The 13,934-nt window shown below is 44.7% G+C and overlaps 1 protein-coding gene across 1 annotated transcript in view; it reads left to right on the plus strand.

Moving 5' to 3' along the window:
* Positions 1–13,934, plus strand: part of LOC143930931 (alpha-2-macroglobulin-like protein 1) — a 281,168-nt gene that overhangs the window by 76,602 nt on the left and 190,632 nt on the right. The window contains exons 10-13 of the mRNA XM_077455621.1: positions 2,909–3,018; positions 7,019–7,186; positions 7,414–7,644; positions 10,472–10,538. Of these exons, the coding sequence (XP_077311747.1) occupies positions 2,909–3,018; positions 7,019–7,186; positions 7,414–7,644; positions 10,472–10,538 (576 nt within the window). The remainder of the gene's footprint in view (positions 1–2,908; positions 3,019–7,018; positions 7,187–7,413; positions 7,645–10,471; positions 10,539–13,934) is intronic.

The raw sequence follows: 13,934 nt of genomic DNA on the forward strand, positions 1-13,934 counted from the left end.
CTTTACTTTATACAATCTTGTAGATTCTCAGCCCACTGAGCTCCCAGTCTCTCTCACTAAACTTGCTGATTCACTGCCACTGAATCCCGTGAGATCCTCTTCTTATGCCATGTACACATGATCAGACTATGCGGATAATCCGCCTGACTTTGCAGCGGAGGTCTGCCAGACTTTCCAAACGAGCAAACTTGCCCACACACGACAAGACTTTTCTGGCAGATTAGGTCTGGCGGACAATCCGCCGGACTTTTGGCGGAGGTCCGCCGGACTTTTGAAATGAACGGACTTGCCCACACTCGGAGTAAAGGCTATTCATTTTGAACGTGACTCCAGGTAGACGGGACTAGCGAAGGAAGTCAATGTCACCGCCTCCATCGGTGAGATTGACACCTCATGTGCCCATTGCCTGGTATGGATTTTAAGGGTAACCCCTACACTGAAAAAATGGCGTGGGGGTCCCCCCAAAGTCCATACCAGACCCTTATCCGAGCACGCAGCCTGGCCGGTCAGGAAAGGGGGTGGGCACGAGTGAGCGCCCCCCCCTCCTGAACCATACCAGGCCACGTGCCCTCAACATGGGGGGAAGGGTCCCCACCCCAAAGCACCTTCTCTCCATGTTGTTGAGGACAAGGGCCTCTTCCCGACAACCCTGGCGATTGGTTGTCGGGGATTGTGGGTAGGGGGCTTATCGGAATTTTGGGAGCCCCTTTAATAAGGGGGCCCCCAGATCCCGACCCCCCACCCTATGTGAATGAGTATGGGGTACATGGTACCCCTACCCATTCACCTGAGGGAAAAAGTGTTGATAAAAAAAAAACACAACACAGGTTTTTAAAGTAGTTTATTAGACAGCTCCGGGGGTCTTCTTCCGACTTAGGGGGTCTTCCCGCCGGGCTCCTCCGCTATCTTCTGCTCTTTTACTAGCGGAGGAGCCTGGCTTTCTCCTTCGTTGCCGCCGCCATCCGGGGATGTTCTTCCGACTTCGGGGGTCTTCTTCCGACTTCAGGGGTCTTATCCCGCTCTTCGGTTCTTCTTCCAGGCCTCCGCTATATTCTTCCAGCTCTTTTACTAGTGTTGGTCCGGTCTTATCGCTGACGCCGGCTTCTTCTTCCTTCTTCTTCTTCTCTTCTTCTAATGTTGACACAACGCTCTCTCTGGTCGTAATGCCAGGGACACGTTGCGACTTATATAGGCATAAGGGGTAGGGGTCATCCGGTGATGTCACATGGTGATCCGCCCTCTTGATGTCACAGTCCCAGCATCCCCCAGGACTGTGACATCATAAGGGGCGGGGTCACCATGTGACATCACCCGGTGACCCCCTCCCCTATGCCTATATAAGTCGCTGCGCAACATGTCCCTGGCATTATGGCCGGAGAGAGCGTTGTGTCAACATCGGTAGAAGGAAGAAGAAGAAGGTGGCGACAGTGACAAGACTGGGCCAACGCTAATAAAAGAGCTGGAAGAAGATAGCGGAGGCCCGGCAGAAGAACCGAAGACCCCCGGCAGAAGACAAGTCCCCCGAAGTTGGAAGAAGACCCCCAAAGTCCGGACATTTTATTTTTTTTATTTTTTGCATTTCAGTGCAAATATGAGTATGTGAGGTATTTTTGACCCCAGATCTCATATTTAATAGGTCCCATCATGCTTTTTTTCTATTACAAGGGATGTTTACATTCCCTGTAACAAATCAAAAGGTCCCTACCCCCATCTATAACTGGCCTTCACAGCAAGGAGCACATGGAAGGGCAAACACATGAAAAACAAAGACAGAACATACCATAGCTCAACTCACCAACCAGTCTGCTAACTGACCAAATTAACCTGTCCAACAGTCTACATTTGCAAATACATGCATAAGCTGCAAGGCCTGTGTATGCTTGCAGTCCTAAGGCTAATGAATTTATGTTTGTAAGCGTCTCCACAATGGAAGCACATGCATAAAATGGATAGATGAGAGGCAGGTGGACCTGGAGGGAGCCCAATCCCCCTTAAAGGACCAGGAGTACACTGGACACCCAGCAGGAGCATAGTGGCAGCAAAGGTGTACAGTGTGTCTCCGGACCTTATGCATGCATTTGCAAATGTGTGATAACTAAACCCCTGTTTTTAACGCAGACTGTTGGACTGGTTAATTTGGTCAGATAGCAGACTGGTTGGTGAGTTGAGCTATGGTATTGGTTCTTTGTTCTTTGTTTATCATGTTTACATTCCCTATAATAGGAATAAAAGTGACACATTAAAAAAAAAAAAAAAGAACAGTGTAAAAATAAAAAATAAAAGGTAAAGATTTTTTTTTTTTAATGTGCCCCGTCCCGCCGAGCTCGTGTGCAGAAGCGAACGCATACATGAGAACGGTGTTCAAACCACACATGTGAGGTATTGCCTTAGAGCAAGAGCAATAATTTGAGCCCTAGACCTCCGCCGTAACTCAAAGCATGCAGACTGTACAATTGTTAAATGTCGCCTATGGAGATTTTTAAGGATAAAAGTTTGTCGCCATTCCACGAGCGGGTGAAATTTTGAAGCGTGACATGTTGGGTATCAATTTACTTGGCGTAACATTATCTTTCACAATCTAAAAAAAAAAATCTTTTAATTTAAAAATGTGTATTTTTTCCCCAAAAAGTGTGACCGCTGCGCAAATACGGTGTGACAGAAAGTATTGCAACAACCACCATTTTATTCTCTAGGGTGTTAGAAAAATGTGTAATGTTTGGGGGTTCTAAGTAAGTTTCTAGCAAAAGAACTGATTTTAACTTGTAAACAACAAGTTTGAAAAATAGGTCTGGTCTTAAAGTGGTTAAAACAAGGGGTTTTAGTTTGCACACATTTGCAAATATATGCGTAAGTAAGTGTACTGCACTCCTAACTCTATAAATTTGTTCCTTTTTCTAACTTTGTGCAGGAATTGAGTTATCAGCCAGCAGCGAGACACAAATCTCAAATATAATAAACAAAGTGCAGTTTGTTGACTATGAAAGCACCTACAAACCTGGAATGCCATACAGAGGATTGGTGAGTTAGTCTACTTTGTTCTCCATCTGCCACCTTGAATTCTTATTACTATTTAAAGAAAACCTGTACTGAGAAGCTGTCATTGTTGACCTACTTCCGATGATTCTTGTTGTTTCAGCATCTTCTAGATCAGTGGTCTTCAAACTGTGGCCCGAGGGCCAGATGCGTCCCTTTGCTAGCCCTTATCCGGGCCTTGGGGCACTATTTCTCCCACTGACACCAACAACGGGGCACTATTTCTTCCACCGATACCAATGATGGGATACTATTCCTCCTCCTAATAGGGGCAATACTCCTCCTCTTTGACTACCAACCCTGAGGCCATATTTATTCTCACTGATGCCAAGCCCATGACATTTCTGCCTCTGCTGGCCACACTCTCCGGCCCTCTTAAAGTCTGAAGGACAATAAACTGGCCATTTGTTTGAAAAGTTTGGAGACCCCTGTTCTGGATCATTAACCCAAAACAAGAATACAGATTATGAAATCAGGCTGATGTCAGAACTCCAGATCTGCATACTTGGTTTGGATCAGTGATCCATGACTAGGGATGAGCTTCGTGTTCGAGTCGAACTCATGTTCGAGTCGAACATTGGCTGTTCGACCGTTCGGCGAATTCCAAACATTATGGGTCGTTCACGCCAAATTCGAGTGGCACATCACGGCCCAAAATTCACTGAGGCATTGCAGTGCATTGCTGGCTGATGATTGGCCAAGCATGCCAAAGGGCCTGGTAATGGACTGGGGGGGGGGGGGGGGGAACCCATGCCATTTTTTTTCAATGACTTTTATCTGTATTGCCCGGACCTGACAATTCATTATAGCCGTGAGTAGTTTTACATTACTTTTTTTCCTTTAGAAATGTCATTTTGCTCTCTGACTTTTCTAAACACGGAAAAAATTTGCCACTTTACAGGCATACTATAGACAAATGCGAACACTGCAAATTGTTTGCTATTTGGCGAACAGGCGAACACCTGATGTTTGAGACGAACGTAAGCGCATCCCTAGTGCACCCATGCAATCCCATTCCTTTTCCAAATTAACTGTTTGCACTGCAATATGCAAACCGATCTGGAGGTGTCGTCAGGGGCAATCAAAGGGTTAAGTGTATTCCCTGGGAGTGTTTTCTAACTGTGTGGGGGATGGACTGACTGGGACAACACAGAGATCCGTGTTCCTGCTTAGCAGGAACACAAGATCTCAATCTTCTCCTCTGTTAGAACAGCGATCTGCATTGTTTACAGAGGCAGATGCCCATTCTGCCTCTGTGGGGAATGATTGCGGGTGACCAGCAGACATCGCTTCCACTGGACCCGCTGATTGGCTCCCCCTGTGACCTCCGATGGCGCAGGCGCGCCCACAAGGGCTAGTGCATGGGGGCAATTTACTAAGACTAGAGCAGACAGACTCTGGAAGAGCTGTGCAAGGCAACCAATAAGGCTCTACCTTAAGCTTGTTCAGTAAGGCCCCTTTCACACAGGCTTTCCGATCAGGTCCACCTGCCGGTTTTTCAGGCGGACCCGATCGGACCCTCCATTCACCGCTATAGAGCGGCAGATGTCAGCGGTAACATGTCTGCTGACACCCGCTGATTTACTATCTGATCCTGTCCGTGAAATCCAGACGAATGGTCACCCTATTTTCCATCTGCCCGATCGGATCAGAGGAAAATGAACAGGCGGTCCGTTTTTATCCGATCTCCCCATAGAGGAGAGCGGTGCTCTGACAGGTCCATCTCTACACTGTGAGTGGAGAGGGACCTGTCCTCGGATCGATCCCCCTTTAAGAAAAGCAGAGACATGCCCGTGTGAAAGAGCCCTTAAGCTTTGAAAATGAAAGCTAAAAGCTGATTGGTTGCCATGCACAGCTTTTCTAGATTCTGTCTGCTCCAGTCTTAGTAAATTCCCCTCACTGTCTGTTACATCATAACTCATCACAAACTTCAATGTGTTGAAATTACAATATAATCTAAAGTGTTGCATAAAATTGTTGGTGCTATTTAACCACCTCGCGCCCGCCCTATAGCCGAATGACGGCCGTAGAGCAGGCGCGTTCGTCCGGGAGGCCGTCCCTGGACGTCCTAATGTTTACTTCCGCGATGCGCGCCCGCAGTTCTGTGTTCGCCGTGTCCCCCAGGGACAGGCAAACACAGATCGCTGTAAACGGCCAATCACAGTGGCCGTTTACAGCGTGATCGGCGTATCCAATGGGAGATGATCTCATATGTAAACATATGAGATCATCTCTCAGCGCCGCTCTCCCTCCTCACACAGACAGTGTGAGAGGGGAGAGATGAACGGCTGCAGCGGCAGCCGTTCTGCCTTGAGCTGAAGAAAAAAAAAAAGTAAAAAAAGTAAAGTAAAAAGTGCCATCCTCCCCCAGCAGTGCCATCCTCCCCCAGCAGTGCCATCCTCCCCCAGCAGTGCCATCCGCCACCAGCAGTGCCATCTGCCCCAGTGCCATCTGCCCCTGTGCCATATGCCCCAGTGCCATCCGCCCCAGTGCCATCCACCCCAGTGCTACCTGCCCCCAGTGCCATCCATCCCAGTGCTACCTGCCCCCAGTGCCATTTGTCCCCAGTGCCATCTGTCATCAGTGCCACGTATAAGTGCCATCTGTCATCAGTGCCATCTGTCATCAGTGCCACGTGTCATCAGTGCCACATAGTGCCATCTGTCATCAGTGCCACGTATTAGTGCCATCTGTCATCAGTGCCACGTATCAGTGCCATTTGTCATCAATGCCACCTGTCAGTGTCACGTGGCATCTGTTATCAGTGTCACATGTCATCAATGCCACTTATCAGGGCCATCTGTCATCAGTGTCATGCGTCATCGATGCCATGTATTAGTGCCATCTGTCATCGGTGACAAGTATTAGTGCCACATATTAGTGCCATCTGTCATCGGTGCCACGTATTAGTGCCACGTGTCTTCAGTGTCACGTATTAGTGCCACGTGTCATCAGTGCCACGTATAAGTGCCACGTGTCATCAGTGCCACATATTAGTGCCATCTGTCATCAGTGCCACATATTAGTGCCATCTGTCATCAGTGCCACGTGTCATCAGTGTCACGTGTCATTGTCCTGGTGCTTCAAAAGCGTAATAAATAGTCAACAAGTTAGATGTGTAATTTATGTTCCTAGAACACATGATGGCGCTACCTGCATGTTGGGCCTCTCTATGTGGCCAGGCTGTGAAAAAGTCCCACACATGTGGTATTGTAATACTCAGGAGGAGTAGCAGAATTTTTTTGGGGGTGTCATTTGTGGTATACACATGCCACGTGAGAGAAATAACCTATTACAATGACAATTTTGTGGAGAAAAAAAAATATGAAAAATCTTAATTTTGCAAAGAATTGTGGGAAAAAAATGACAACATCAAAAAGCTCACTATGCCTCTTACTAAATACCTTGGAATGTCTACTTTCCAAAAAGGGGTCATTTGGGGGGTATTTGTACTTTCCTGACTTGTTCGGGTCACAAGAAGCGAGATAGTCCACCAGTACATCAGAAGTGATCAATTTTGTGCGATTCGCACCACAGCTTGTAGACTCTCTAACTTTCACAAAGACCAAACAATATCCACTAATTTGGGTTATTTTTACCAAAGATATGTAGCAGTATAAATTGTGGCCAAAATTTATGAAGAAAAATTATTAATTTGCATAATTCTGTCACAGAAACAAAGAAATATGCGTTTTTTTTCAAAATTTTCGGTCTTTTTTCATTTATAGCGCAAAAAATAAAAACCCCAAAGGTGATCAAATACCCCCAAAAGAAAGCTCTATTTGTAGGAAAAAAAGGACAAAAAATTCATTTGGGTACAGTGTTGCATTACTGAGTAATTGTCATTCAAAGTGTGAGAGCACCGAAAGCTGAAAATTGGTCTGAGCAGGAAGGGTGTTTAAGTGCCCAGTAAGCAAGTGGTTAAATACCTGTAATATTAAATACATTTTTTTGTTATTCTTACTATATTTATGTCCCTCTATAGCTTGCGGTAACAGATTCCTTTGGTGACCCTCTTGCTGGCTACACAGTGCACCTCAGTGTTTCAAACAAAAACTTTGCAAACAAGCAGACTCTTGTGACCAATGAGAAGGGACACGTGTCCTTCATAATCGAGAACACGAGCAGCTGGACAGGACAAGTAAAACTGGTGGTAACTATTTTAATAATTACTTCTGGGTTTGGAAAATAATTTGCCCTTTTCAGATACAGATGAACAGGCTCTGGGGAACACTGGTAGACAAGTCTACCACAAAGCTCTCCTCTGCTTGATCTATGACAAGCATGTGAGGTGCTGTACTGCACTTAGTGGGTATTCCATTGTAGGTGATGGTGTTATAATATTTTATCTATATGTTTTTACTGTTGTTTCTTTTATAGGCTAGAACGAACCTATTAGAGCAACAAAATGTGCCCAAATTTATTACAGCAAAGTACGGTTACGCTGAACTCTACCTTAATTCCGTCTACTCTCGTAGCAAGAGTTTGCTGAAAATCCAATCCTTTAATGTGGCTCTTCCATGTGAGGGGGAGCATGAGGCCAAGGTGGACTATATCATTAAGCGTACAGAGCTGGAGAATAAAGTCGAGCACATGGATTTGCACTATCTGGTAAGCCTTGATTTTTCCCATCCAAATTGCTTATTGTCAAATATGATTTTTGATGGTACTTCATAAACTTGAACAAATACCATTATCGCCTTTAAATTCCCTGAACGCCTGGTTTACAACCAACTGAGTGACCACCTCACTAATAATAACCTTCTTGATCCCCTTCAATCTGGATTTCGCCCTCAACACTCCACAGAAACTGCTCTTCTAAAACTCACAAATGACCTACTAACCACAAAAACCAACGGACACTATTCTTCTAAGGCCGCGTACACACGAGAGGATTGTCCGTCCAACTTAGTCCGCTGAACCGTGTTTCAGCGGACAATCCGCTCGTGTGTGGGCTTCAGTGGACTTTTTCAGCGGACAGTCTGACGGACTAAGTCTTTCGGAATTTCCGTAATTTTGTCCGTCCAAACTTGGTTTCAGCGGACAGTCCGCTCGTGAGTAGGCAAGTTGGACGGACTAAGTATGGCGCATGCTCAGAAAGGATTTACACGGCGAAGGTTGCATTGCAGTGTATTGGACGTCGAATTTCTAGTCCCGTCGTACGTGCTGTACACGTCATCGCGCAAGTTTTCAGCGGACTGTTCGTTCATCGTGTGTGGTCAAGTCCGTTCATTTAAAAGTTGGACGGACTGTCTGTCGGATTGTCTGACGAACTTAGTTGGGCAGACAATCCGCCCGTGTGTACGCGGCCTAATACTTCTGGAACTTTCAGCTGCCTTTGATATAGTTGCCACCCTCTCCTCAAAAAACGTTACTCACTCGGTCTCCGTGACTGCACTCTTCAGTGGCTCTCATCCTACCTATCCGAATGCACCTTCAGTGTCACTTACAATTCTACTTTCTCCTCTCCTCTTCCCTTCTCTGTCGGGCTCCCCCAAGATTCTGTTCTTGGACCTCTCCTATTTTCAATTGACACCTCTTCCCTGGGTCAGTTCATCAGTCCCACGGCTTTCAATATCATTTCTACTATGACTACACCCAAATCTATCTCTCCACCCCTCAACTCACTCCATCAGTCTCCTCACGCACCACTAACTTACTAACAGACATATCTGTTTGGATGTCACACCACTTCCACAAACTCAACTTGTCTAAAACCAAACCTATAATATTTCCTCCCCTACGTGCCTCTTCCACTGACTTCTCTGTCAACAGCAATGGCACAACCATCCACCTATCCCCACATTGTAGGGTGCTAGGTGTTATCCTGGACTCTGGACTCTCCTTTTGGCCCCACATCCAATCACTTTCCAAAGCTTTCTGCCTCAACCTCCGCAACATCTCTAAACTAACCAATGAAACCACAAAGCTTCTGATTCACTCCCTGGTTATCTCTTGCCTCGACTACTGCAACTGCCTCCTCATTGGCTTACCTTTAATTAGACTACCCCCCTTCAATCCACCATAAATGCTACTGCCAGACTCATCCACCTTACAAACCGATCAGCGCCTGCTACCGCTCTCTGCCAACCCCTCCATTGGCTGCCGCTCGCCCAACAAATTCAATTCAAAATACTAACAATAAGTTACAAAGCCATCCACAGCTCTGCCCAATCTACATCACTAGCCTAGTCTCAAAATACCAACCTAATCATTCTCTTCATTCCTCCCAAGACCTCCTGCTCTCCAGCTCCCTCATCACCTCCAGGACTTCTCCCGAGCCTCTCCCATCCTTTGGAATTCCCTACTTCAATCTGTCAGACTGTCTCCAAATCTATTCACTTTTAGGCGATCCCTGAAAACTTTTCAGAGAAGCCTATCCTTCCTCCCCCTAACAACTGCACCTCTATTTTCTTCATCAGATCTTCTGACACATTTTCCTGACAAAGGAAGAGGTGACAACAGGGAGGGAGCTCCAGCACACAGCCTGTGATTTACAGCCTCAGTTCTGTTCTTGTGTGCTGTTTAGAGGGGGCTTTTCCTTTCCCTCCAATCAGCTATTTTCACTCAGTGGCAGCTGGTGCTATAATAGGATTTTTATAACAGCTTACCTGCAAAATCCTTTTCTTGGCAAACATCACGGGACACAGGGCACCCATAGTAATTATTATGTGGGTTATACGCCACCTATAGGTGAATGGACAGGAAGTTCCCCTAAATATAACCCCTCCCATACAGGAAGTACCTCCAGTTTTTGTAGCAAAGCAATATACATACCCCAATTAGAGGGGAGGGACCTCTGTGTCCTCTGATGTACTCCAAGAAAAGGATTTTACAGGTAAGCTGTTAAAAAAAATCCTATTTTCTATATTGTACATCAAGGAACACAGAGCAGTAATAGTAATTACTAATGTGGGATGTTCCAAAGCAATGCCACTGTGGGGAGGGACATCTTGGTCGGTCGGATCGGTCGGTCACAAGCCCCCCACTTACCGCCATCTAGGTCACAGGCAGCGCTTCCACCAGGCAGGGGGTGGCGGCTTCACCCTGCATCTTCTCCTAAGTAGCCAGTAGGATTGTTTCTCCTCTAGGCCAATCAGGTTTTAGGACCTGCTTCCTGATTGGCCGGGAGGAGAATCGGGAAGACAATAGCAAAAAAATTATTTGGTATTGTTACACAACTGGATGGGCTCAGGGCGCAGTGCTCTGCGCCCTGAACCCACCCTTTTTTTAAGCCAATTAGAACCTGAGACTCTAATCACGTGCTTCTAGAAAAAAAAAACATATTGGAATCCATACGTCCAGCACCGTGCATGTATATTAGGGTGCAGGCGCATGGATTAGGGGGGTGGCGCCCCTGCACCCCATATGGATGGTCTGCCACTTATCTCACTGATATCTGCAGAATTTAACTTCAGCTCCTTTCATTAATTTTCAGGTTACTTCTAAAGGATCAATTCAACAGTCTGGATTATTGTCAATACCAATTTCCGAGGGAAGTGAAGGTAAAGAATTTTTTCAGAAAAAAATGAAATGTTTAACCTCCCTGGCGGTATGAATTAGTCTGGATTTAGGTGCTGAAAGCGGTACAATTATTTTGCACGGAAATCTGGCTTTTATTTTGTAGTCCTGTAATTCTTAGGAATAACGCTCTTAAATCTGTTCAAACCAGAGTCTAGCAGACATCCCAGGTATGATAAAGTTTATAATATAATAAAGAATAATAAAAAGTATTCAATAATGTAATAAAATCCTAAAACACTGAAAAATTTACACTTTTTGGTTGCTATGGACAATCTCCAAATTCCAGGCAGTAAAAAACAATATTTATAATATATATATATATATTTATAATATAAAAGTGCATGCAGGACACTGCACAGACCACTAGGGACAAAGGGGGTGTGTATTTTTTAATACAGCACTGTAATCTGTAAGATTACAGTGCTGTGTGTGTTTAGTGTGTTTTAACTTTTTTGAATTTGCCGCCGTTCTCCGCTCCCGTGCGCCGTACCGTCACAGGGAACGGAGCTCGGCGGCATTCGGCACTGTGAATCGAGCGGAGGACAGCTCGATCACACAGCGTGGGGGACATCACTGGATCCAGGGGACAAGGTGAGTAACGCTCCCTGTGTCCTCCCCTGCATCGAGCGAAGCCATCCCGAGCCTGGCTCGGGGTTACCACTCCTGTCAGTATATTCCTACCCTGAGCCAGACTCAGGATTACCGCTAGGGGGGTTAAAGAAGAACTTCAGAAAATGAGACACATTTAAAATCTGTGGGTAGACAAGGAGTTAAATGCAAGGTGGTGTATGCCAACTTCCAGAGCTCTCACTCTTTTGTTTACAATTTACTGGTAGACATGTCCAATTTGTTTCGTTCCAAATTCGTTTTTCTGAATTTTTACAAATTCGTTATTTCGGAAATATCCGAATCAATGAAAATCCGCTTAACAAATTTTTCCGAATATATTCGTAAATTTGAATATTCAAAAACTTGTAAATTCAAAATTTTGTAAATTTATTAATTAAAAAAATAAAAAATTCTCAAATTCGAAAACCCGAAAATCTGAAATAACTAACTAATAATAACTTGACTAAGCTATTAAATTATAGGTATTGGAAGTTCCTTTCAAATTTGCCTGTTAGTGAACATAACGAATATGAATTTATCCGAAGTTACGAATTATCCATAATAATGAAAACCATATCTAAACAAATGCAACGCAACAAATTAATAATAAATAACAATAATAATAAAAAAAAGTTTATTATTTGTTATTAATAATTTGATCTGTTCCATTTGTTTAGATGCGGCATTCGTTATTTTGGATAATTTGTAACTTTGGATAAATTCGTCATTACGTTCACTAACAGCCAAATTTTAAAGGAAATTCCAATACCTATAATTGAATAGTTAGTTATTATTTAGTTATATAGTTCATTTCAAATTTTCGGGCTTCCGTGCTTTCGAATTTTCGGATTTTATTTTTTATTGTCGGATTTTCGTTTTTATGAATTTACGAATTTTCTAATTTACGAATCTACAAATTTTCTAATTTACGAATTTATGATTTTACGAATTGCGATCATAACGAATGACCTGAAAAACAAAACCAAAAAACAAAAAAAACAATGTAACTAAAACAAACAAATTTTTCGGCAGTGCACGTCTATTTACTGATTCAGTAAGCACAGAAAGTACAGCTTTCGCTATATACTTCAGCACTCAGCCACATTACCTGCTCTTCTTTTCCATTTTTAGCTGAAAGCTTTGCAATTATTGAATGGGTAGGTTCACAGAATTCTAAGCACTCTGCAATTGGCCAAGAAAAGAGGAGGGGTGGACAGTACTGTTGCAAATGTAGCACTGTCCCCGTAGGGCTTGCTATGTGTTAACTTCTTAGGCCTCCCTCTGATTACATGCAGCCAGTTACTAGAGGTTTTTCACTTATTCCCCCCTTACTCCTGTTTGCTTGTTACTCAATAAACAGTCCAGGGTATTTGTAGTTTTGATATTTTTTGTGGAACTTGGATGGGAGAAGGGATTAGTGGGATACTCCAACTTGAACTACTCGCAGTAGATAAGGACAATTCTAACTTGGCCTCACCGGATTACTTGTGGAAGAGTAGACACGCTGCTTTTACCATACAGCCACATGTATGGAGGAATTAAGTCTTTATGCTCACACTAGCAGCAGACTTGATGCAACTACTTTATCTTCAGGATAATCTCTCTCTCTCTCCCTTGACTGACACCCGTTCAGTGACTCTTCTAGCTGAAGGGGTGTCCCTCAGAGGACAGGCCCAAAGACACAGATCTGTACTCACAGTAGCCAGAATTAGATCCTTCCTGGTTTCCCCCTTCCAGTCAGCTCTACAGGACCTCTGGGTTCAGCTCCTCTCCGACTTCAGGTTGACTACCCAAGGCCGCATGGCAACATCTACAGAGGAGGGGCAGCCGCTCTCCAGCTGAAAGACCCCAAGCACATGTACCCTTGGCATTTATACAGTCACAGGCATGCATAGCAGCACTCTCCTTTGTCAATAATAAGGGCTGTAACAATTCCTGGGCCCTCACTTGTCAGTTCCCCTCCCACTGTCCAATATGCCTCCCTATTGGACCAGTGTGGGACATTCAGACAAGCTGTGCTGCACCGGAGCACACTGAACAGACCTAATCAATAGATCGTGCTCCCTGGTAGACAGAGAGGACTCAAAGTTTACCTGACAATCTTCCTAGTAAGCAGAAAGACCAAAAACTACACTCTCTTCTAAGCACCTACCTTGGAGGGTGCTACACAAACAACATTATGACTGCTGTGTAAGAGACCTGTACCTGGTGTGTTGGAACACCGAAGTATGCAGCAAGGTTACACAATACTATATTTATGACCAGCACATGCAGCTTAGCAGCTTTCCTAACAAACTGAACTTCAGGCAACTGGGCATGGCTCATATCTTGTCCACGTGCACGGATGCAAGCTTTCACACTCTCTCTCATCTTAGTGGCCACCAGTCCTTTAACCCCCTGATGGGTAGGGCTTAGACACCCTAGTGGGAGACACTAAGAGCTTCATTCGCTAATTGCCTAGGTTCTAGGCAGGAGTTTGCGGTTATGCAAAATCAGCAGTGACATGTCCAGTTACCAATGGAGACAGGACATGAACTTCATTCTGTAAATATGTGCTTGCTTTCTCTCTCTCTCAGGGACCCAACTACATCTCTTCCGTGATTCCCAGTCTAAGTCCCTGAGTATGTTGTGCCTCAGGTCTGGTCTTAGTATGTGGGGAACCAAATCCTAGTAAAGGGGATAAGAACAACACCCTATGCTACATCACCTACTTCCTGGATGGTTGGCTGCTTTAAGCAATGATACAAGTATGGTTGTCTCTAGGAACA

This window comes from Lithobates pipiens, unplaced genomic scaffold (assembly GCF_037356315.1).
Source record: "Lithobates pipiens isolate NorthernLeopardFrog02 unplaced genomic scaffold, aLitPip1_a1.2 Scaffold_25, whole genome shotgun sequence".
NCBI lineage: Eukaryota > Metazoa > Chordata > Amphibia > Anura > Ranidae > Lithobates > Lithobates pipiens.